General features: G+C 51.5%; 1 protein-coding gene across 4 annotated transcripts in view; it reads left to right on the top strand.

Annotated features, from left to right (window-relative positions):
- Positions 1-428: 428 nt before the first annotated feature.
- SLC47A2 (solute carrier family 47 member 2) overlaps positions 429-24,898 on the top strand; it is a 46,427-nt gene continuing 21,957 nt past the window's right edge. Inside the window, exons 1-15 of one of the 4 annotated variants that reach the window (XM_058283382.2) lie at positions 429-663; positions 851-962; positions 2,834-3,024; positions 4,513-4,614; positions 4,862-4,939; positions 6,260-6,408; positions 7,234-7,276; positions 16,200-16,244; positions 16,499-16,596; positions 16,962-17,059; positions 17,946-18,059; positions 18,781-18,848; positions 19,694-19,802; positions 20,209-20,284; positions 20,717-20,786. In XM_058283382.2, coding sequence (XP_058139365.1) covers positions 2,908-3,024; positions 4,513-4,614; positions 4,862-4,939; positions 6,260-6,408; positions 7,234-7,276; positions 16,200-16,244; positions 16,499-16,596; positions 16,962-17,059; positions 17,946-18,059; positions 18,781-18,848; positions 19,694-19,802; positions 20,209-20,284; positions 20,717-20,786 — 1,167 coding nt within the window. In that variant the 5' untranslated portion in view covers positions 429-663; positions 851-962; positions 2,834-2,907. Of the gene's footprint in view, positions 664-850; positions 963-2,833; positions 3,025-4,146; positions 4,228-4,512; positions 4,615-4,861; positions 4,940-6,259; positions 6,409-7,233; positions 7,277-16,199; positions 16,245-16,498; positions 16,597-16,961; positions 17,060-17,945; positions 18,060-18,780; positions 18,849-19,693; positions 19,803-20,208; positions 20,285-20,716; positions 20,787-24,898 lie in introns of those variants that run through there. The other 3 variants (XM_058283383.2, XM_071210282.1, XM_071210281.1) reach the window with 3 other exon arrangements.

Genomic DNA, 24,898 nt, shown 5'->3' with positions numbered 1-24,898 from the left:
CAGGGAATGAACCCGGGTCCTCCCATATGGTAGGTGGAAGCTCTACCACTTGAGCCACACCCGCTTCCCGGTACGGCCTTCTGCAGGTGTTGGTCATTGCTCAACAGAAGCCCACACTCAGGACAGCTCGGCCCTCCCCAATTCATGTTGCCCCGAAAGGGTATGTGTGGGGGGAAGAGGGGCCGGAAGGCCAAACTCCCTTCCTTTCCCAGTGGGGAACTGGGTGTTTTGCGATCACATGGCAATGAGGAGGCCCCCTTTAAATGGGGGGAGGGGGGCCTGGCCTCCTGGCCTGGGGGTGCACGGCTCAGAGTGGCCAAAGGGCAAATTCAGCAGCTCAGTCTGGTGAAGTGTAACCAAGCAAGGAATGGTTAACAGAGGCCCTGGCCCTGGGCTGTCCCCAGGGGACCCGGGAATAAGTTACCAGGGGGCTGGGGGGGGCGAGGACAGGCACGTCCCCCAGCCGAGCTCGTCCTCCTCGTGCTGCAGCAGCCGCAGCTGGAGACAGCGTCCTCTTTGCCCGGCTCGGCCTTGGCGCCTGCCCGGCTGGTCTGCAGCTTTGCTCGGCGACTTCCGCCCGGGGTCAAGCAGGCCCCTTCTGCCCGCAGTAGCTGACCCCTCAGGCCGGGGGCGCCCTCCTGGCACTGCCTGCCAGTCCCTGGGGTGAGGCGGCTGGTGGGGGGCCCAGCTAACCAGAAGGCCTCCGGTCCCGGGGCGCGTGCTGGGGAGAGGGCCTGCAGGCTCCCCATGCCCCCTCCCCGCCTCCCCCATTTCCCTGGTCTCAGGCCGGTGGGAGCCGCAGGCAGGCCTGTTCCCCGCTGACTCCAGGAGCCTTGCTCTCTCTCTCAAGGTCAAGGTGGAGGCGGCCCCCGAGAACGATGGAAGGAATAACAGCACTCCCGTAGCCCAGGCGCAGACACCGGTGGTCTCGGCACGCTCAGCAGGGCCTCTGCTGTGAGAAGGTGTGTTGACCGTTGGATGTGGACTAGCTGCACCTGTGAGGGGGGGCGACTTCAGAATTCTGTGCAAAGCGGGGGATCGTAACCCTTCTTGCTCCACGGACCCCTTTCTACTGTAATTTATTCATTGCGTACGCTCACAAGCGAAGGAGATGCTAGATTTCAGTGAGAGGCCAGGGAAAAGAAAGATAAGTTGATTTTTTTCAATTCCAGCTCACAGACCCCACTGAAATCGCAGACCCCCTGAAATCACAAACCCCCTGAAATCACAGACCCCCGGTGTACAGGAAGCAGGTGGGATGGGAGTTGCAGAGCCGTATGCGCATGGGGGGTGGGCCAGGGCTGACGGCACCAAGCACCTTTTCTTTCTGTTTGTCCTGGGTCTTCTCCTTTGCGGATCCCCTCCTCCCTCTTTGCATGGGGCTCTGGGTGGGGGGGTGCGCGCCGGTCGTGGGGTCCTGCCCGCCACTCCCTCAGCACAGGGGCAGGCGTGTGGACCAAGGTGGGCATTTGAGGTGCTGGGGGGCCAAGTGCTCCTGGTGGCCTCCCAGGCTGAAGCCACATCCCGGACCCCGATCTAGGACCTGGCCAACGAGGGGCTAGCTCTGAGCCTCCCGACTACCTGCCCTGCCTGGAAGGGGGGGGAGGCGCTCATGCGAGCCTGATGCCAGGGGGCAGCTCCACCGGGCATGGAGGGTGAGAGGGCTGCGCCGCCTACCCCAGCCAGGCCACCCTGGCTCTCAGGGGTGCTGCCAGAAGGTGGGGGGTGGAGGGTGGGGCGTCCTCCTGGGGGTCCTCTCCCCAGCCCCACCCTGCAGGAAGCGGCCCGGGGAGCGTGCCGGCCCCCTCAGGGGCAGGGCTCTGGAGCCCCCGGCAGAGGCCCAGCTCGGCCACCCTGGCCAAGTCGCCCGCCTCCCGGAGCCCTCCCCTCTTCACCTGCCAGCTCGGCGTCGCTATGAGCACAGGCGTGTGTCCCAGCCGGGCCCCCTCCTTCCCTCGCCCCCAGCCCCAGGTCCCCAGCGCCCCTTCTCGCAGCCGCTGGAGGCGAGGAAGCGCCGCGCCGTCCCCCGCGGGCTTCCTGCCGCCCCGTCAGGGAGGCAGAGTCCCACGCAGGCGACTCGGGGAGCCCAAGGCGCCGTTCTGTCTGCCTGTCTGTCCGCCTCGCCCAGGGCCCCCTCAGGGTGGATGACAGGTGCCCCCGGAGGCCGCGCAGCACCCCCAGGTCCGCGCCCTGCCCGCGGCGGTGGCCGCCCCCCCCCTCGCACCCCTCACTCATTAGCCGGGCCCTCAGGAGCCCCGGGGGGTGTCCCAAACGGGGCAAGGCACAGGCTAAAGTGTCAGCTTCCCGCCCAACTGGGATGGGGACGTGAGACCAGAGAATGACCTGGACGAGTCCCGCTTGGCGAGCAGCGAGCCTTCGTCCAGTGGGGGCTGACGTGGGGCCTCGTGCTCGTTGGCGGGAGGACGAAGGGGTCCCAAGTGCTCGTCCGGTCCTCGTCCTGGGAGGAGGGTGGCCTCCTTGGCGCAGTACCAGCCCTGACCACCAGCGAGGGGTCTCTTAGAGCCTCGGCACGGGCAGCGGAGCGTGAGCCACCTTCTAGAGAATGCGGGCCCGGCTCGGGCGCCCAAGGCGCTGGCCTGGGCAGCGATTGTCAAGGCCCATGGGGGGGGGTTCCCACGTAGGGAAGTCACGCTGCTGGGACGGCTCCTGGAAGCGCGGGTTGGAGTCCTGGCGCAGGATCCGCGGATCGGTCACAGGTCACCGGGCCTTGCTGTGTTAACTGCTTAGCGACGCTGCCACTGTTGGGGGGGGTGGGGGGAGCGAGCAGGAAGGGCTGGGGGAGGAAAACGCACCGTCGTCTCCTTCCCACCAGGCAGCGGGCGCCGGGCCAGGCCGAGTCGGCAGGGCAAGTGCTCGGGCGCGGGGTGCCCGGGCCCCGTGCTGGGAATGGACGGCGACCCGGCGCCCCCCGGCCCAGGGCGGCGCTGCTCCGTCCTCCGCAGGCTGCTCCCCGCCGGCTTCGCGGCCGAGGCCTGGACGCTCATGGTCCTCTCAGGACCCCTGGTAAGGAGGTGGGACTGGGGGGGCTTGGCAGGTTTGGGGTCAGGCATGGGGACAGCTGCTGCCCCGACACGGCGTGCCATGTGCCAGGGGCCTTCTGTCCCTTCCTTCCAAGGGTCACAGCTGACGGCAGCTGGGGGCCCCCGGGCCTGAACCCACAGCCCCTGGGTGGTCTCTGCAGTGGCAGCGGGGACCCACTCAGAGGGGGCTGGGCTTGCCCGCGTCTGGAAACCCTTCAGAAGGCCCGACTGCAAGACCCCACAGTGACATGTGACACTCACTGATGGAGGGGGACTTGGGGGTCCCCCGACGGGGCGATGACATGGGAAAGGAGGCGCCTGCTGCCCATTGTATTTCCCAAAGGGAAGGAAGTTTTTATTTTTTTCCCTATCATAAAGAATCATCAATATGTGCTCCCTGGAAAAACTTGAGGCTCTATGAGATGTGATAAAGAAGAAAAGAAATCCATCTCTAATCCCAACACATGGAAATAGCCAGTTAGAGTTTTGGTGTATTTTATTCCACTCTTTTATCTTTTTAATACGGCCAGACCAGATTCTTACTCTAATATTAACATCAACCTGCTGTATCAAATCCTCGTGGCAAGCTGCATGTCGCGGGCCAGGCACCCGGCTAGGCAGGCGCTTCCCGGCATCGTTGCACCTTTGGGTGAGGGACAAATCCAGTAGTGGAGGCACTGGCCAGGGGCCCGGTTGCGGTGCCCGGTTGCTGGGAGCAGTCTGGGTGCTCTGTAAGCCTGAACCTGGACGTTCATTTCCCAGAGCGGTTCTACGAGAGCCACGTGCTTTGTTTGTCTTTTTTTGTTTTGTGTTTTAGGAGGTACTGGGGATAGAACCTGGGGCCTCCTATGTGGGAAACAGGCGCTCAAACCACTGAGCTCCACCTGCTCCCCCAAATTTGTACCCACTAAGATGTGTCCTCAGCGACAGCCATTCCATTCGCAATGCTGTGCTGCCATCCCACCGTCCACCACCAAGACTCTGCCATCACCCAAACAGAAACTGCACCCATCAGGCTGCAACCCGCCCTGCCCCCTGCCCCCTGCCCCTGGCAGCCTCTAGTCTGCTTCCCGTCCTCACGTATTTGCTTTTCCTAGATTATTCAGTTAAGTGGCATCAGATGCTTTTTGTCCTTTGGCGTCTGGCTTATTTCGCGCCGCATGATGTCGTCCGCGTTGTCCCCTGGGTCAGAACTTCATTTCTTTTTACGCTCAGTAATAATTCCATGGCAGGGACAGCCCACGGACTGTGGGTCCATTCAACAGGGGACGATGACCCTCCGGTTGCTGGCCCAGAGCCTTTGTCCAGGGCCTCCGAGCACTTTGAGGCTCGCTGCTCCGAGGACCCCCGGGGCTGCGGAGCAGGGGGACCCCGAGGGGCTGGGCCGGGGCTCCGGCAGGCGGAGGGGCAGGGGACAGGGTGTGTGGGAGGTGGCGGCAGGGCCCCGGGCTGAGGCGGCGGCCGCCTGCAGTTCCTTTACCAGGTGCTGACCTTCCTGATTTACGTGGTGAGCACGGTGTTCTGCGGGCACCTGGGCAAGGTGCAGCTGGCCTCAGTGACGCTGGCTGTGGCTGTGAGTACCCAGCTGGCCCCACGGCGGGGAGGGTCTCTCCACCGGGCCCCAGCACTGCCGCTGGGGGCTGGGTCAGGACGGGGGAGGCAGCTGCGTTTCAGGGGTGGGACTCCAGGGCCAGAGATGGGAGGATCCCTCCCAGTGTCCCAGGGCACTCGAGGGCAGCCGCCTCGGCCGCCCCCCTGGCTCCCAGGGACCCCCCCCTCGGCCTCACCCGACGTGCCCTTGCCTTGCCTCCTCCCTTGAGCGGCTCCAGTTCATCAACGTCAGCGGGATTTCCATCGGCTACGGCTTGTCCTCGGCGTGTGATACCCTGATGTCCCAGGTAGGCCTCCCGGAGCTGGCGGGACACCGGGCGACGGCAGAGCGGGTCCCCCGGGGGCTGCAGAGGCGGTGGAGGGCGGCCCACCTAAGCTCCTCCGGACCCTTCCGGGGCTGCAGGCCCGACGGCCTGGCCAGGAGGGAAGTGGGGGGCGGCTGCACCACCGCCCCATCTCCGAGGACCGAGGCCTGCTGGGGGCCCAGACTGTCCCCTCTGAGATCTGGACAGACTGGCAAGAGTAGACAAGGGGGGGAAAGCAATTTCTGACCGCAGGCCCCCAGGGAGGGTCAGCAAACAGAGCAAACCTTTGAAAACCCACCCTTTGTTCGCCGGCTTCCTCGCTCCCCTGTGGGTGGGCACAGTGTCAAAGGCTGAGGACCCGCGGACGGGACCCTCGAGAAACCCACGTTCCAGGGGGGCTGCCCGGGCGGCAGCGGGACCTGAGCGAGGAGAACACAGCTCCCCCAGGGAGGTCTTAGTTTCCCAGGGCTGCCGTCCCGAAGTGCCACAAACCGAGTGACTCCAGACAACCGAAATTCATCGTTTCTGGAGGCTGGAACCTCCAAATCGAGATGTCAGCAGGCCACGCTCCCCCTGAAATCTGGAGGGATGGGATCCTCCCGTGCCTCCCCCAGCTTCTGCTCTTCCCGCCGCCCGGGGGGTCCCTGGCTTGCAGACGCATCGCTGCGTCCCCGCCTCCTCCATGCTCCCCCGGTGTCTCCCCACTGCCCTGTCGCTGTGTCCCCATTTCTTTGAAGGACATGTCGGTCGTATTGGACTAGGGCCTCATTTTAACCAAGCACCTCTTCAAAGTTCCAAATAGGATCACATCCACAGGCCATGGGGGTTAGGACGTGAACGAGTCTTTTTTGGGGGGGGGTGGGGTGAGGCACACCTGGGCCCCATCCCGGCTGCATTAGCAGGTGACCCAGCAGATGCTCTCCGGGCCTCAGGTGTCTGGCCTGTAAAACGGAATGAAAAGCATCTTGCTTTTGAGGATCAGCCCCAGGCACCGGCCTGGCGCAGGGCGAGGGCTCAAGAAAGGCTGTCAGCAATTTTCTGGACACAAAGGGCCAGAAGCCCCAGGGCTGTGATGGAGGGAAGCCGAGAAGCGTGGAGGGGCGTCTATGATGTGCGGGGTCCCCAGCCTCCCCGCAGGGGCTGACCCAGGTCTGCGCGGGGCCCGAGCTCACCACGTGCTGGGACCCGGCAGAGGCAGGATTTGAACTCGGGGTCCAAGGGGAAGGCGCTGCGCGGGAGGTGGCGGGGGGGTGTGCCCGGGGAGGGCTGGGATGGCCTGACCGGGGCCCGGCTGTATTGCAGAGCTTCGGGAGCCCCAACAAGAAGCACGTGGGGGTCATCCTGCAGCGGGGCGCGCTCATCCTGCTGCTCGCCTGCTTCCCCTGCTGGGCGCTCTTCCTCAACACCGAGCTGATCCTGCGCCGTTTCGGGCAGGACCCGGCCGTGGCCAGGTACCCACGCGTGGCTCCTGCTCGGAGGGGCTGGGAAGCCCGGCCCGGGCCGGGACCCCCTGCCCCGCCTCTCAAGCCCCGTGCTTCTGCGCGTCCCACGTGGGCCCAAGCGCAGCGACCTCGGCTTCGCTCTGGAATTCTCCCGCGCGGCGTTGCTGCTCCCGCTGTGGCCGGCAGGGGGCAGGCGGGCGTCCGACTTCAGTTTAGAGGGAAATCACTCGGGAATTTAGAGGGAATTTAGAGGGAAGCACCCGGTGGGAGCTTCATCCATGCTTTTTGAAGACGTGAAGCGTGCGCTCCCCTGTATTCCAAAAAGGAGAAGGAGGACGGAGCCCATTTCTGATAAATTACAAGTAGCTCATAATTACTTTATTTTTTTGACTATACAAGATTCACGTTATTTTTTCTACCACACTCTATTTTTTATTTTTAATTTTTTTTTACAAATCAATTTTATTGGTACATACTTATAAAGCATAAATCCATCCAAAGTGTTCCATCCGTGGTATTTGCTGTACGTAATTAACTAGACGTACCCTCTCGTGGGGATGCCTGGTTCCTTTTCTATTAGGCACGCTTTACCTGGGTATTTCGTTGACGGGCTCCCGCTTGTTTTCCCTCCGCACTACATTTTACACTGAATTTAAGTTCCCTTCTTGGAGGCCGCCGGGGGCTGGGCCTGCTCTGACTCCTGGCACCGTGTTGGGGCCTCACAGCAGCAACCACGCACAGCTGAGCTTGCCCTTGACCGAGGTCTGGAGGGCCTCGCGCCCCCGCCCTCCCCGGGCTGCAGCCGGGTCAGCTGGGGGACTTCTCCTCTTGCAGGTTATCCCAGGACTACGTGACGATTTTCATCCCCACGCTGCCGGTAAGCGCCGCTGAGCCCGGCCTCCTGGCGTCGCTGCGCGGGGAGGAAGGCCGTTTACCCTCACCTGCAGGCCGGCTTTTTGCCTCCCCCCACCCCCATCTGCTCGGGAGGCACGTGGGGGGCAAGGGGGGCAAGGGGGGCTGGCTGAAAGGGGGGGGAGAACAGGAGCTATGATTCCCATCGTTGCAAATTGAATTTCTAAACAAAATAGACTAGATTGTTTTTTTTTCTCACTAGAAAAGGGTTTATTGGAGAAATATTGGAACGCACAGGAAAGAAAACTTTCTCATCACTTACAGTCCTATCACCCAGAGAGTACATGTGCTAACAGACTTTTCCAGGGTTGTTTCCGTTCATGGGTGTCTGTGTTCAAATGCACACATATGCACCTACACTTTGAAATGGGGTCAATATGTATATATTGTATTACTATACGTGGTGTTGATATATAATCTTTGGTAGGATTATATAGATGTCTACAATATCAATTTCAAAAGCTACATTTAATTGTGCCTTGATTTATGTAACCAATCCCTATCCCTATATGCTAGATATTTACATTGTTTTCAAGATTTACTATTATATATATATATTTAAACTTTATTTTAAAAGGAGTTTTAGATTACAGAAAAGTTACATCGAAAATATAGGGGATTCCATATACCTCACTGCCTCTCCCTCTCACATTTTCCCCTATCAACAGCACCTTTCATTAGTGTGGTACATTTGTTACAATTGATGAACACATATTGAAGCGTTGCTACTAACCATGGACTATAGTTTACACTATGATTTACACTTTGTACGTTGTTCTTAGGACATGTACATGGAGTATTAAGTATGCAAGGAGCATGATATATGTAACCTACACTCAAGTGTTTAGAAGATGGACTGATAAATAGACTGAAAGACAGATGGATCGATCAATAGATGGATGGAAAGCTAGATGTCACTGCTCTCAGTTCTTCTGGGTGTTTACGTAATAATGATATTGCCGGGTCACATGGCAAGTCTGTATTCAACTTCCTTAGAAACTGCCAGATAGTCCTCCACAGTGGCTGTACCATTCTACATTCCCACCAACAATGAATAAGTGTTCCTAACTCTCCACATCCTCTCTGACACTTGTAGTTTACTGTCTTTAGTAGTGGCCTTTCTAATAGGTGTGAAGTGATAGCCCATTGTAACTTTGATTTGCATTTTCCTAATCGCTAGTGATACTGGACATTTTTCCATGCTTTTTTTTTTTTGCCATTTGTATTTCTTTTTTGGACAAGTGTTTATTCAAGTCTTTCGCCCATTTTAAAATTGGGTGGTTTGTCTTTTTATTGGTGAGTTGTAGCATCTCTTTATATGTCATGGATTTTAAACCCTTATTGGACATGTGATTTCCAAATACTTTCTCCCCTCGAGTCAGCTGCCTTTTCACCCTTCTGACAAAGTCTTTTGAGGTGCAAAAGTTTAATTTTGAGGAGGTCCTTTTATCTCTTTTCCCTTTTATTGCTCATGCGTTGGGTAAAGGTCCAAGAAACCATCACCTACCACAAGGTCTTGAAGATGTTTCCCTACATTTTCTTCTAGTAGTTTTATGGTCCTGGCTTTTACATTTAGGTCCATTTTGAGTTGATTCTTATAGAGGGAGTGAGATAGGGGTCCTCTTTCATCCTTTTGGTTATACATATCCAATTCTACCAGCACTGTTTGTTGAAGAGACTGTTTTGTCCCATTAACATGGACTTGTAAGTTTGTCAAAAACCAGTTGACTGTAGAGGAGAGGGTTTATTTCTGGACTCTTAATTCTATTCCGCTGAATCAGTGTGTCTATCTTTATGCCAGTAACATGCTGTTTTGACCACTATAACTTTGTAATATGTTTCAAGGTTAGACAGAGTTCTACCACATTGCTCTTGTTTTTTAGGATGTTTTGACTATTCAAGTGCACTTTCCTTTCCAAATAAATTTGGTAATTGCCTTTTCTATTTCTGTAAAGTAGGCTTTTGGAATTTTGACTGGTATATTGCATTGAATTGATAAAATAATTTGGGTAGGATTGACTTCTTCACAATATGTAGCCTCCCAATCCATGAACATGGAATGTCTTTCATTTGTTTAGGTTTTTGTTGGTTTGTTTTAGCATTGTTTTGTAGTTTTCTGAATATAGGTCCTGTACAACTTTGGATAAATTGATTTCTAGGTATTTGAGTCTTTTTGTTGCTATTGTAAATGGAATTTCCCCCCTGATTTCCTCCACAGATGGTTCAATGCCAGCATATAAAAACATTACTGATTTTTGTGTATTGTTCTTGTATCCTGCCACTTTGCTCAACTTGTTTATTAGCACAAGTAGCTTTGTGGTAGATATTTCAGAATTTTCTAAATATTGGATCATGTCATCTGCAAATAATGAGAATTTTACATCTTCTTTTTCTATTTGGATGCCTTTTTTTCCCGTGCCTAATTACTGTAGCTAGAACTTGTAGTACAATGTTAAATAACAATGGTGACAGTGGGCATCCTTGTCTTGTTCCTGATCTTAGAGAGAAAGCATTCAGCCTTTCCCCATTGAGTATGATGTTAGCTATGGGTTTTTTCATATATGCCTTTTATCATATTGAGGAATTTTCTTTTTTTTTCCTGTCTTTTGAAGTGTTTTTGAATCAGAAAAGGATGCTGGATTTTGTCAAATGCCTTTTCTGTGTCAATTGAGATGATCATGTGTTTTTTTCCTTCAATTTGTTAATGTGGGATATTATGTTAATTAGTTTTATGTGTTGAACTGCCCTTGCTTAACAGGAATAAATCCAACTAACTCATGATGTAGAATTCTTTTAATATGCTGTTGCATTCTATTTGCAGTATTTTGCTTAGAATTTTTGCATCTATGTTCATTAGAGAGATTGGTCTATAATTTTATTTTCTTGTAGTATCTCTATCTGACTTTGGTATTAAGGTGTATTAAGTATTTATATTTGTATTTATATTATTTATATTTGGTATAAAATGTGTTGGGTAATTTTCCTTCTTCTTTAATTTTTTGGAAGAGTTCAAACAGGATTGGTGTTAAGAATTCACCTAAAACTCATCTGGTCCTGGACTTTTCTTTTTTGGGAGATTTTTAAAAAAGATTTATTTTATTTATTTCTACCCCCCTTCCCCTCGTTGTCTGCTCTCTGTGTCCATTCGCTGTGTGTTCTTCTGTGTCTGCTTGTATTCACATTAGGTGGCTCTGGGAACCAATCCTGGGACCTTCCGGAGTGGGAGAGAGGTGATTACTCTCTTGTGCCACCTCAACTCCCCGTTTGCCATGTCATCTTATTTTCTCTCCTCTGTGTCTCTTCTTGTGTCATCTTGCCGCACCAGCTCTCAGCATTGGCTGGCACTCCTGTGTGGGGCAGCTTTCCCCTGCTGGGTGCCATTCCCATGCAGGGGGGCACTCCTGTGTGGTGGCATTCCTGCGTGGGTTGGCACTCCGCATGGGCCAGCTCTCCATGTGAGGCAGCTTGCCCTCGCCAGGAGGCCCTGGCCATCGAATCCTGGACCTCCTGTATGGTAGATGGGAGCCCAATTGGTTGAGCCACAACCTTTTCCCTTTTGGGAGATTTTTGATGACTGATTCTGTCTCTTTCAATGTGATTGGTTTGTTGAGTTCTTGTATCTCTTATAGAGTCAATGTAGATTGTTTGTGCATTTCTAGGAATTTGTCCATTTCATCTAGATTGTCTAGTTTGTTGGCATACAGTTTCTCATAATATCCTTTTATGATCCTTTTTATTTTTCTGGGGTCAGTCATAACTTCACCCCTTGGATTTTATTTATTTGCATCTTCTCTCTTTTTTCTTTGTTAGGCTAGTTAGGGATTTGTCAATTTTATTGGTCTTCTCAAAGAACCAGCTTTTGGTTTTGTTGATTTTCTCTGTTCTTTTCTGTTCTCATTTTCATTTATTTCTGCTCTCATCTTTATTGTTTTTTCCTTCTGCTTGCTTTGGGATTGGTTGGCTGTTCTTTTCCTAGTTCTTCCAGGTGCCCAGTTAGGTCTTTGATTTTCACTCTTTCTTCTTTTTAATATAGGCATTTGTGGCTATAAATTTCCTGCTCAGGACTACCTTTGCGAAATCCCGTAAGTTTTGGTAAGTTGTGTTCTTGTTTTCATTAGTCTAAATATATTTGCAAATTTCTCTTACAATTTCACTTTGACCCACTGATTGTTTAGAAGTGTGTTGCTCAGCCATCACACATTTGCAAAATTTCCCCTTTCCTCCCTGTTATTGATTTTCGGCTTCATTCCATTATGATCTGAGCTTGTATAATTTTTCTTTCAATTTGTTAATGTGGCATATTATATTCATTAGTTTTATGTAATGAACCACCCTTGCATACCAGGAATAATTGTATCATTTCAATCTTTTTATATTTTTTGAGACCTCCTTTGTGATACAACATGTGGTCTACCCTGGAGAAAGATCCATGAACACCTGAGAAGAATGTAGAACCCACTGTGATGCAGTGTTCTATACATGTCTGTTAGGTCTAGCTCATTCGTCATACTGTTCAGGTTCTCAGTTTCCTTGTTGATCTGTCTAGTTTTTCTATCTAATAATGTGAGTAGTGTGTTGAAGTCTCCAACCATTTGTCTATTTCTCCCTTCAGTTTTTCCAGAGTCTGCTCATGTATTTTGGGACACCCTGGTTAGGTGCATAGATATTTATGACTGTTAGTTCTTCCCAGTGTGGATTTTCCTTTTATTAATATATAATGGTCTTCTGCATCTCTTATACCTTTTTTGCATTTAAAGTCTGTTTTGTCTGATATTAGTATAGGTACCCCTGTTTTGTTGTTGTTGTTGTTGTTGTTACTATTTGCAGGGAGTATCTTTTTCCAACCTTTCACTTTATGTCCCTGGATCTAAGGTGAGTCTCTTGTAGACAACATAGGGATGGATCATATATATATATATATATATATATATATATATATATATATATATTTAATTTATTTCTTTCCACGCTCTCGTTGTTTGCACTTCCTGTGTGCTGTGTGTTTAGGAGGCACAGGGAACCAAACTCGTGACCTCCTGATGTGGGAGGGAGGCACCTAATTGTTTGAGCCACCTACATTCCCTGCTTTGTTGTGTCTCTCATTATGTTTTTCGTCTTTGTGTCTCTTGTTGCTTCATCTTGTGTCAGCTTTCTGCACCTGCCCAACACGCCAGCTTGCTGTCTTCTTTAAGAGGTACCAGGAACCGACCATGGACCTCCCATGTGGTAGACAGGAGCTCAGTCACCTGAACCACATCCACTTCCCTGGATCATGCATTTTCATATATTCTGTCAGTCTGTATCTTTTGATTGGGAAGTTTAATCCATTCACATTCAATGATATTACTGTGAATGCATTATTTACTCTCACCATTTTATTATTTGGCTTTCATATGTCATATCTTATTTTTGTTTGTCTTTTTACTCTTTTGGTTATCCTTTCTGATAGTCTTCCCTTCTACACTCTCCTCCAAGCCTTTCTCTCTCCTGTCTTTTTCTTTCAGGCTGTTAAGGTTCCCTTTAATGCTTCCTGCAAAGCTGGCTTCTTTTCATGAATTTTTAGTTTCTCTTTCTTTGTGAGTATTTTAAACTCACCTTCATATTGGAAGGACAATTTTTCTGGATAGAGACTTCTCACCTGGCAATTTTTCTCTTTTAGTGTCCTCATTATATCAAAACACTGTCTTCTTGCCTCCATGGTTTCTGATGGGAAATCCACACTAAGTCTTACTGGGCATCCCTTGTATGTGATGGTTTGATTCTCCTTTGCTGCTTTCAGAATTTTCTTTTTATCTTTGGCATTTGACATTCTGAGTAGTATGTGTCTTGGAGTAGGTCTATTTGGATTCATTCTGATTGGGGTATGCTGTGCTTCCTGGACATGTAAATTCATTTCTTTCATGAGTTAGAAAATTTTCAGCCTTTATTTCCACAAATACTCTTTCTGCCCCTTTTCACATTTCTTCTCCTTCTGGAACTGCCAAGACTTGTATGTTGTTGTGTTTTGTGTTCTCGTTCTACTCCCTGAGCCCCTGCTCAATTTTTTCCATTCTTTTGTCTCTCTGTTCTTCTTGTTCTTTAATTTCAGCTGTTCTTTCTTCTGCATCACTTCTTTCTTCTATCATTTTTTTTCAAGTCTGCTGCTATATGCCACTTTTTTTTTTTTAGGAGTTACTGGGACCTTGTACGTGGGAAGCAGCTGCTCAACCACTTGAGCTACATCCGCTCCCCATGCTAATGTGTTTTTTATCTCACCTGTTGTGTCTTTCATTCTCATGAGCTCTGTTATTTTTCTACGCAGGTTTTCAAATTCTTCTTTGAACTGCCCAGCATCCTTTTAATGTCCTTTACCTCTTTAGCCATTTTGTCCTTCAACTTGTTGACTTAAGAGATTTATATGAACCTCACGGATTAGTTGTCTCAAATCCTGTGTGTCACCTGGGGCTTTGATATATTCCTTTCTAAAGCCATATCTTCCATTTCCTTAGTATGGCTTGTAATTTTTTGCTGATGTCTAGGTGCCTGATTATGGTGATGAATTTACTTGGATGCTCAATTTCTCTCTCTTGCATAGGGATTTAGTGGTAAGAGATTGTGTGTTACTGCCATACTTTGTTTCTAGGTTCAGCCTGTTCTAGCTCTGGAGGATTATCCCTGTTTAGGTGCTCAAATCCAGGTCATGGAACCAGTAATGGGTTGCATACCCACTTCCAAGGTCCTTGGGGAGAGGCTGGAAAGGCTGGAAAAACCCTCATTTATTTACTTTTAATTTCCTCACATGCACTTCCTTGGAATGCCTTTCAGTGGCGCTGCATGACAGCCCTCTCAGTTCAAAGCCTGGTTGATGTATGTTTGCTGCATCACAGACTGGATCAGTGTGACAGAGAATCCTGCCTGGAGGCTAAGAGCCTATTCAGAATTTCTCAGATCTTGTTCTGCAACCTTTTGCTGCAGCCCCCTCTCTTTTCCTGGTAGGAAATAATTCCACGTCCCTTTGTGTTCTCAACAACAAGTCTGGTCATAGGGTGGGTGTTAGTGAGAGTTGGATCTCTTTCGACCCGAACTGGCTCCCAGGACAAACAATGACGTGGCCACACCTGGCCTGGAAGGTGGGACACAGCAGACCAAATTTGTTGGCCAAAAACTGTAACCGCCTTAGGCTGCATCCCTCATTCTCCCCTTTCCTGGGGGGTGGACCTTTGCAGCCCCCCCCCCCCCCCCCCCGTTTGTAGCCACTGGCCAGAGGCTGGAGAATTCAAAGCTGTCTGAGGATGAGGGGATAGGTTCCAGCAGCTGCAGCTTTTACTCAGAGAGTTTTCCTGTCGAGATTCTTTTCCTTTGCTCCTCTCTCTTTTCCAGCCTTTCCCTGGTGCCCTAAATCCTAAAAGTTTTTTTTTTTTTTTTTTCAGTTCATTTCTGCCCATCCTCTAGCTATTTTTCTGGGAGAGAAGGGATCCTGTGACTCTCTAATCCTCTATCTTCTCCTACTGCTTTTAAGTTGCCTTTATTCTTCATGCACCACTTGCCCTGTTCCTGCAGTCCTTTGCCTGTGTTTTCTGGGGCTCTGAGAACGCTGTTTCTGCCGTGATTGCTGCGGAGCCAGCCCTGAAGCTTCTCGCTCCCCCATCTTGGTCATTGTAGTGCCCCCATTTTCTTTGAACCCTTTAATGGTTTCTGTTTCACCTTTAAGACTCTAATCCAGCTAACAAGTATTTCCCAGCAGCAATGTTGAACACTTCCTTCTTTCTGTCAGTTTATTGAGTACTACTTTAACAAGCAGTGCATTCATCTCACCCAGTTTCTTGACCTTCTTATCTGGCCCAGAGATCTGTGGCTGCTGCAGCAGCCAACGCTACACTATTTGATTTGTTGTTGCTTAATGTTCATGTTCATGTTTGGCGTGGCCATATCAAGATCGCCTTGTCAGCCTGAGTATTTCCTGATTTCCTAATAGCAGCTACCCTTTGGCTGCCGCCGTGGCACCAGGGAACAAAGTTCTTGAGGAGGAAGCTGGGAAGGGAAGGGGTCAGGGTGATGATTAATAATATTACCTACCGCTTGCCTACCGCTCGGAATGCTTAAATGTGCCAGATCCTGTTTCGTGAGAACTGTGCAATAGCACATAGAGCTAGCGACAGGCACACACACGCAGACACACACGCACTGTTACTCTACCCTCCTGACGGACGGGGAAACTGACTTAGAGGAGTTAAATAACTTGCCCAATTCGCACAGCTCCTGAGAGGCAGAGCTGGGGTTTGAACACGGTCAATCTAGGTCCAGCATCCGTACCCTCAGCCCTTTACCATACTTAGAAAAGGCGCAAAGCCCCAGGGCAGGCACGGGGCTGGAAGGCCAGACTTTGGAGGAGGAGAGGAAGAGCAGGTGCAGCGCTTCCCCCCCCCACCCCCGCTCTCCCCCGCCTGCGCCACCTGCCACCCTGAAGGGTCTTGAACCTGACAGGCAGAGGCTGCTCCCAGCCAGCACGGCCCGCTCCTCGCCTCTTCCTCAGTTCAAGACCACACGCCCCTAAGGCTTGCCTCCGGTAGCCAGAGCCCGAGCCCCGGCGGCGGCCCCCTCCCATGGATTTGGGCTTGGGGGGGACCCTTCTCTGACCAAGTGCCCTGGGGCGGCCCGCCGTGGGAAGCAGGCTGGAAGCCCTGCCGGCCGCTTGGCCCTTTGCCCAAGTGTGCTCAGGCCCGAGACGATCCCACGCAGAGCCAAGCGCGCCCGCCTCCTGGCGCGGCCGAGTGGGGCCCGGGGCCCTCCACCCCCGGGGGTGCAGCTACCCTGTGGGGAAGAAATACCTGTCAATGCCAGTCTAGGGGTCTTTGTTTATTTTTTCAGTGGTGGTTTATTGGTTGTTTTTTTAAATATGTTTTATACAGGTTACTTTTCTTTATGGGCTCCTGGCAAAGTATTTGCAAAATCAGGTACTAGAGGGGCGCCCCTTTCCCTGCCCCCTGCCCCAGCCCACGGCCCCTGGCCGCTGAGCCCCGGGGGCCCTCCTCTACCTCAGTGGGAAGGGCCATCTGGGGCCATCCCTTTTGCCCACCAATCCGGGAGCCAACCGGGGTGACCTCTAATCCGCCGGCCTGTGTCTCGGCATCTGGGGTGTCCTCAGCCTCCTCCCGGCACCCCCGTGTCTCCCCAGACCTTAGTGGGGGCCAAGTTTCTTTCGTTTCAGGCAATCGTTTGGCCCCAAGTCCTCAGTTCTTTCATGGGAAACTGTGTCAACGCCCTGGCCAACTACATGCTGGTTTCTGTGCTGAACTTCGGGGTCAGGTGAGGGGCTCCTGCCCCCCGCGCCCCCATCCCGGGCCTCACCCGACGTGAGGACGTGGGCGAGGCTGCCTGCGCCTTCCGGGAGCCGGGGGGGGGGTGCCTGCAGGTGCCCAGACTCCAGGCAGGTGGGAGAGAACCACCCCCCACAGAAGGGGTGGGAGGAAGGATGCCCCCACACACTGCAGGCGCCGAGAGCGCCCCCCCCCGGGACGCTGTGGAAGATGCGCCCTCTGCAGAGCTCCCCGGGTGCCCACTGCGCCCCTTCACCCCGGGCTGGCTGTCAGCAGGGCAGGCCCCTGCCCCCAGGAGGAGGGGCGGGGGGCACGGTGGGCGGCCGCCGCAGCCTGCGCTCCCTCCTTCCCCAGGGGCTCGGCTTACGCCGGCGCCATCGCGCAGTTCCTGCAGCTGGTCTTCCTGTTCCTGTACGTAGTGCTGAGGAAGCTGCACCTGGAGACGTGGGCAGGTGCGCGGGCTCGCCCTCGCCGGGGGAGGTGGGCGCCCCAGGTGGAGCAGCCCCCTCCGCGTGCTGTTCCTGGGCCCTCCTGGGTGGGCGGAGAGGGCCAGCTTCTCCCCAGGCTGGAGAGACCCTGCCTCCACGTCCCTTGTGCTTCTCCCCTCGGCACCCCCACCTCTCCCGCGGGTCCAGGGGCCACCCTGCCCAAAGTCTCCCTGGCGCCGGGTCCTGCTGGGTGTAGGGGTGCCGCTGGGCTCGTCGGCCCCGCCCGGCCCGGTGGGCTCCCTGCCTGGCCCTCTCCAGGTTGGTGGGAGTTAAAATACAGGTGGAAACCCCGGGTGTCCCAGGGTGCTGAGCGACTGACGTGCCCCAGCACCTGGTAAGCCGCAGGAGCCCTTCCTCGGGGGAAGTTGGGACAGAGTGAGCCCAGATTTTGGGTTCTGAGCCTTGTGTCCTGCGGCCCCCCCCCCCCCCGAGGGTTACCTGTAGAATGTGGAAAACTCCCCCAGGTGTGTGCTCGGTCTCCTGTCACCCTCCCAAGAGCTCCGAGGAGGGGGCAAGGCAGGCTCAGGACTCAGCATTTTCAGGGGAAACAGCCCGGAGAGGATAAGGGAGTCGGCCAAGTTCCCGCGGTGCCAAGGGCCGGGCCGGGCCCAACACCCGCGTCCTGAGCTCGGTCCACACCCCCCGCCCTGTCCCCTGCAGCTCCGTGCTTCCCAGGCCCCGCATCCTTGTCCTCCACCCGCCTTCAGCAGCTCTAGGTCCCGCTGGCATTCCCTGTGCAAAATGCCAAGTGCCTGCACCTGCTGACCCCAGACATGTCCGGAAAGAGCCGCGGGCTCGGAGGGGCCCCTTGGGGTGGGGCTGCTGCTCAGCCGTCGGGGTTCTGTCCTAGGCTGGTCCAGCCAGTGCCTGCAGGACTGGGGCGCCTTCTTCTCCCTGGCCATCCCCAGCATGCTGATGATGTGCGTCGAGTGGTGGGCCTACGAGATCGGGAGCTTCCTCATGGGTGCGTGGCAGGGCGCGGGCTGGGCCAGCTCCCCGGCCTGGCCGTCGTCCCCGCGCGGCGCCGCCCGGCCCCGGCCGCGACTGTCTCCAGCGGGCAGGCGTGTGTCTTCCGTCTCGGGGCCGGGCACGGAGCGGGTGTCCCGTGAAAAGCCTGCTGTGTCCCTGAGGCAGCGAGGGATGGCTGAATCGGGGGGCTTGGCCGGTGCGGGGCTCCTACTTGCTGTAGGAGCACTCGGCACAGAGTCCAGACATCCTTAGAACCGGAAGGCCAGGTCCGGCATGGCCCTTAGAGAGCAGCTGGTCTAATCCCTGTCCCCCGCATTTATAGATGAGAAAACCGGGCCCCCAAAACAAGAATCACACAGAAAATCTCTGAGGGGTGGGACCTGAGCTCGGGTTATCTGATCTGAGTCCATTTCTCTGACCTCTCTTGTGCCCCTTCTGGAAAGTCAAACCAGGCAGAGGAACAGGCTGCAGGAAATTCTATGAGAACCACTGGGCCAGGGCTTTCCCGGCAGGCTGCGGGCCAAGCAAGGTTGTTTTTGTTGCAAAGCTTCCCTACCGTGTCATTGGCCCCTTGGTCCCGAACACGGAGAAGCATCTGGTCGACCCAGGGTCTCCAGGCTTCCGGGTCCCCCCGCTGGTCTGGCCAGCGGGTGCTGCGCATTGGGTGCTGGCCCAGCCGGAGCCCCCAGCACTCACCACCGTGCCTCTCCTCCCAGGCCTGCTCAGTGTGGTAGACCTCTCTGCCCAGGCTGTCATCTACGAGGTGGCCACGGTGGTCTACATGGTGAGGTTCCTGGAGTTGGGTGGGGTGGAGATTGTGGCCCCCAGCAGGATCCGAGAGCCCCCTCGTGTCCGCCCAGGCCAGGACCCACTTGGCTTAAGCCACAGCCCACACGCAGTGGTCCATATTCAATTCACACGATGTTAGGATTTTTAAAAATGTACCTATTGTTATTTACAGATTTGGAGACTTTACACAATCTGGATTCCCAAGTTTTCTGGAACACTGGGAATTCTGTGCCACAGCGGCCCCCGTTTCTGCATACTCAGTTGTTCTGTCAGGATACCTGCTCCTCCTCCAGCCCCACCCGCTCCCCTTTCTCCCTTCCCTTGACCCATGTCACTTACGAAAGCACCTGCTAAGGTTCTTGGGGGGCACTTAGTCTGGGACCCCTTCTTTAAGCGAAGGAGTCACTAAAATCTATATTTAAAAAACTAAATTGTCAGGTGATTCTTACTTTTACAAATGATTTCCACAGAATTTCTTTTTCTTACTGTGAACATTTTTTTAGTATTCTTAACACCACATTCACCTCTAATATCCATTTATTCACAAGTTTTGGGCGGCCCATTGGTTTCAGTTGCAAGTCCAGCCTTGCTGTGAAATGTCCAAGGGGTGGATGGAGTGGGGCTGGCGAGGGAATGATTTCAAGGGGTCGCTTGGGTGCCCCAGCCCCTCTCTCTTGTGCTGTCTCCTTGGGGATCCATGCCTTCCCTCTCTCCACCAGGGAAGAGGCCCTCTCTCTGGGCCAGGCTGGTGGGCAGCTCCACTCCCCATCTCAAGACCCTACCCCATCCCAGGGGCAGGGGGCAGCTCCACCAACAGCACCTCCTTCTTTTGGATCCCAGATTCCCATGGGAATCAGCATCGCCATCTGTGTCCGAGTGGGGACTGCTCTGGGGGCTGCAGATATGGCACAAGCAAAGCTATCGGTCATCTCAGGCATGCTCTGTACAGGTGTGTGGGAGTCCTCTCCTGGCAGCAGACCAAAGGGGAGCATGTACCTTAGGAGCAAGGTTGGCTGTGGGAGCCTTCAGGGGGGTCAACTGGTCTACCTTCCATCCCGGTTGTCTCCACCATCTGACCCAGAGCAGCCCTGGCTGATGGGGAGTTGACAGCTGCCCTTCCCTGAGGAACTGGACCCTGGAATGGAGCAGCAAATGTCCCCCCCTGCAGTCCCCAATCCAAATAAATGGCTCAAAGGCACAGAGTTCAGCCCTGTGGTCAAAGGCCCCCCAATGCAGAGGGCTTAGGTGTTGCCTTGCACTGCCTGGGGGTCAGTCTTTTACCTGATTCAAGCTGGGACCTCCGCAGGTCGGGACCCTGTCAATGCCATCCCTGATGGTCCATTTGTCTCTTCCAGTTGGCATTGCCCTGATTGTGGGTATCCTCGTGAGCATCCTGAAAAACAAACTGGGGCACGTTTTTACCGACGATGAGTAAGTCATTAGTTTACTAAACTGGAAAGGGTCAGGGTGGTTTCCAGCTGGTTCTCCGTGGCTTGTTGCGGTCCCGGCTCCATGCTGGACCCGAAGGAAGCAGAACCAGCACCAGCTTTGCTCTCGTGGGGAAAGAAGCCATTGTAGCGAGGCCCCTGTGGCGGTGATGGCGCCCCCACCTCGCCAGCTGTGCCGTGTCCTCCACCATTTGCTTGTGCATAGACAAGATGCTGATCTAAAAGTGGCAGCAAAATTGTGGGGACTCTTCTGGAATTTAGCCTGTAGCCCATAGACAAATAGAAAACCCAGGGCTGCGGTATTATTTATGTTTGCCTCTCTTGGGAGGGGGATTAGAAGGGATGTGACAGGCTCTCTAAGGGTATGGGTGTGCCTCCATGTCTGAATGAACATCCTTTCCCATGTTTTCTGCAGAGAAGTCATTGCCCTGGTGAACCAAGCCTTGGTGATTTATATCATCTTCCAACTCTTCGAAGCCATTTGTGTGAGTACTGCCGTCATTGGAGCGCGACCCTCAAGTACCCGGGGCTCCCTGTTCATTCGCCCTCCCTACCTCAAAGGTCTGGTGTGAGGATTCCTGAGATAATACATGTAAAGGGCTAGCGCTATGTTAAGTGCTGACACTGGTTCTGTACTTATTCAAAGCAATGGTTTCCCTCAACTTCTGCAATCCCAGCAAGCCAAAACACCGATACTGACTAGCCAAGCCCTGAAAGGGGGCATTAGTATAAAACCACAAACCTCTTTCTTCCTGACTCCTGAAGAGCTGGGGCCAGGACCTTTTTTGGTGCCATGGATCCCTTTGCCAGTCAGGTAAAGACCAAGGACCCCTCACTAAGTCCACACTGTACTGCGTATTATTTAATGAATATCATACCCGCACCAACACATCCCCACAAGAATAATGTTTTTTTTTTTTAAATTTAAATAGCTCATGGACCCCTTGTTCAGAACCCCTGGCTGGGGCCACGGGCACCAACCCACACCCCAGACTGCTCAACAGCAGCCACACCCCCTTGCCAGACAGAGGGACACTTCTGAAATTTCTGCTCATTTGATCACTGATGTACAGGTCCCACTTATTGCAAGTTGGGATGATGTGACTTTAAAAGCGTCACATTAAAAAGCACTGAAATCTCACTTGAAAAGCAAGTGACTCCTTTACATCCTGAGTTGTGATACGAGTTCTTCTGGGACGCATCACTTGTGTAAAACTCAGCAGCACCTTAGAGGGGCGAGTCCTTCATTAGCAACGCAGAACACCTGCGTTCTAGGCTCTTCCTTGCCTGGGGGGAAAACCTGCACAATAATTGGTTATCAACTCATTAAAAAAAAAAAAAGTAACCTGTTGAGAGAAATTATATTTATGGAGGATTTTTCCAAAGGATTCCTTGCATGCCATCCAGTTCTCTAAATATTCTAGGATATGGGGAGCAGGTGTAGCTAAGTGGTTGAGCTCCTGCTTCACATGTACGAGGTCCCGGGTTCAATTTCTGGCGCCTCCTAAAAAAAAATAAGAAGAAAGAAAAAAAATTCCTACGATTGACCTTTGAATCAAGCTGGGCATTCAGAAACGTCCTTGCTTAGCATCAGCAGATTCTTGGGGAAAGGTTTTGGCATCCTATCTCTAGCTTTCACCAAGGAACATGAAAAGAAACTGCTTTATAGAACTCAGCATGCATTTGTCACAGGATGTTGTTAAGGATGGATTCCTCTGGATCCAAGGTGAAGCAACACCCGAGAAATTGCTTTTGCAGTTAACGGTGGGTAGCTTTGCTTTGTCAAGGAATTGAATGCGCCTGCGCATGCCTGCTATGAGGAGACTCAGAGGCACATTCACACAGCATTTATGGGGCCCTATGGCATGTACAAATCTGTGTTAGGAGATGCTACTTCTAGCAGCAGTGTGTAGAGCAAATTGAACACAGAGACTGAAAGTCTCATTTTCTTCAAACTCAAATAGGAGTTTGTAACAATATTGTGCCCATCAGCATTTGTTATCCCAAACCATTGTTTATCTTTTCATATACATTTTAGTCATTCCCACCAGTCTGGCTGTTCCTTTGTTTTTTTCTCTAAATCCCAGAAATTTATGATTTCTTTCTTGATGTTTTAAACAAATACTCTGCCCCCTCCCCCTGGGTAATTTCTAATATGCTTTCTATCCTTGCAAATTTGCCATTTCTAGTCATCTCTTGTAAGTGATCTCGTACAAGTTTTGGCCTCGTATATCTTGCTTATTTCATGGAGCATAATGTTTTCAAGCTTCTTCCATGTTGCAGCATGTCTCAAAGCTTCATTTTTTTCTTATGGCCAAATAGTATTCCACTGGGCATATGTACCGCATTTTGTTTATTCATTCATTTGCTCATGGACTTGGCTTTAGTCTGCTAGAATGCTGAAAGCAATGTACTATGCAATGGGAATTTATTAGCTTACAAGCTGACAGTTTTGAGGCCATGAAAATGTCCAAATCAAGGCATCATCAAGACGATGCTTTCTTCCTGAAGACGAGCTGCTGGTGACCCTGGACTCCTCAGCCACGTGGCAAGGCACATGGCGGTGACTGCTGGTCTCTTCTTCTCTTTGGGTTTCATTGCTTTCAGCTTCTTGCTTCTGTGGCTTTCTCTTTCTTTGTCTGAATTTCATTCTCTTATACAGGACTGCAGTAAGAATTAAGACCCCTCCTTGGCCACTCCTTAACTGAAGTAACCTCATGAAAACTACTTACAATAGGTTTACACTCACAGAAATGGATTAGCCTTAAGAACATGATTTTCTGGGGAGCATACAGTTTCAAAACACCACATACATTTAAGTTGTTCCCAGCTTTTACTATTGTGAATAATGCTGCTATAAACACTCCTGTACAAGTATTTGTTTGTGGCCTGTTTTCACTCCTCTGGGGTATATACCTAGAAGTGGGATTGCCCAGACAAATGGTAATTCTATATTTAACTTTTTGAGGGAAAGTTGTTGCTTTCTACAGTTGCTGCACCATTTTGCATTCCCATCAAAAATATATGAATGTTCCTACTTCTCCACATCCTCTCCAGTATTTGTTTGTTTTTTTAAAAATAGTAGCCATTCTAGTGTGAAAGGGTATCTCGTTATGGTTTTGATTTGCATTTCCCTAATGGCAAACAATGTTGAGAATCTTTTCAGGTGTTTATTGGCCATTTGTTTACCTTCTTTTGAGACATTTTTATTCAAGTCTTTGCCAATTTTTAAATTGAATTATCTTTTTGTTATTGAGTTGTAGGAGTTCTTTATATTTTTTGGATATTAAACCTTTATCCAATATACAGTTCAAAATTGTTTTCTCCAATTCCGTGGTTGTCTTTTCACTTTCTTGATAATTTCCTTTGCACAAAGGTTTTTAATTTTGATGAAACCAAATTATCTATTGTTTCTTTTATTGTTTGTGCTTTTGGTATCATAGCTAAGAATCCATTTGCCAAATTCCAGGTCATGAAGATTTTCTTCTATGTTATCTTCTACTAACTGTACAGTTTTAGCTCTTATGTTTAGATTTTTGATCCATTTTTAGTAATTTTTGTGTATGGTGTGAGCTAGAGGTCTAAATTCCTACTTCCGCGTGTGGATATCCAGTGTTCCCAACACCAGCTGTTGAAGCTGCTGTTCTTCCCCCCTGCATGCACTTAACATTTACAATAGCATCTAAAAGAATAAAATAGTCATAAATGTTTTTTTTTAAGATTTATTTATTTATTTCTCTCCCCTTCCCCCCGACTCCGATTGTCTGTTCTCTGTGTCTATTTGCTGTGTGTTCTTCTTAGTCTGCTTCTGTTGTTGTCAACGGCACAGGAATCTGTGTTTCTTTTTGTTGCATCATCTTGTTGTGTCAGCTCTCCGTGTGTGCGGCACCATTTCTGGGCAGGCTGCACTTTCTTTCGCGCTGGGCGGCTCTCCTTATGGGGCGCACTCCTTGCACGTGGGGCTCCCCTACGCGGGGGACACCCCTGCGTGGCAGGGCACTCCTTGCACGCATCAGCACTGCGCATGGGCCAGCTCCACACGGGTCAAGGAGGCCCGGGGTTTGAACCACGGCCTAACCACTGGGCCAAGTCCACCACCCCATAAATTTAATTAAGGATACAAAAACTTGTATACTTAAAACTACGAAACATTGCTGAAAAAAGTTAAAGAACACTTAAGTAAATGGCAAGACATCCCATGTTCTTGGATTGGAAGAATTAACATTGTTAATGTCGACATAGAAATTCAATGCAATCCCTATTAAAATCCCAGCAGCCTTTTTTTTTTTTTTTGGAGAAATGGAGACACAGATCCTCAAATTTATATGAAACCGCAAAGGCACCCCAAATAGTCAAAACAATTTTGAAAAAGAACAGGGTAAGAGGACTCACACTTTTTTTTTTTAAGATCTATTTATTTATTTATTTCTGTCCCCTTCTCCCTCCCCGCAGTTGTCTGTTCTCTGTGTCCATTTGCTGTGTGTTCTTCTTTGTCAGCTTCTGTTGTTGTCAGCGGCACAGGAATCTATGTTTCTTTTTGTTGCGTCATCTTGTTGTGTCAGCTCTCCGTGTGTGTGGCATCATTCCCGGGCAGGCT

Source organism: Dasypus novemcinctus, chromosome 21 (assembly GCF_030445035.2).
Source record: "Dasypus novemcinctus isolate mDasNov1 chromosome 21, mDasNov1.1.hap2, whole genome shotgun sequence".
Taxonomy (NCBI): Eukaryota; Metazoa; Chordata; class Mammalia; order Cingulata; family Dasypodidae; genus Dasypus; species Dasypus novemcinctus.
This window is presented reverse-complemented; position numbering and strand designations above follow the sequence as displayed.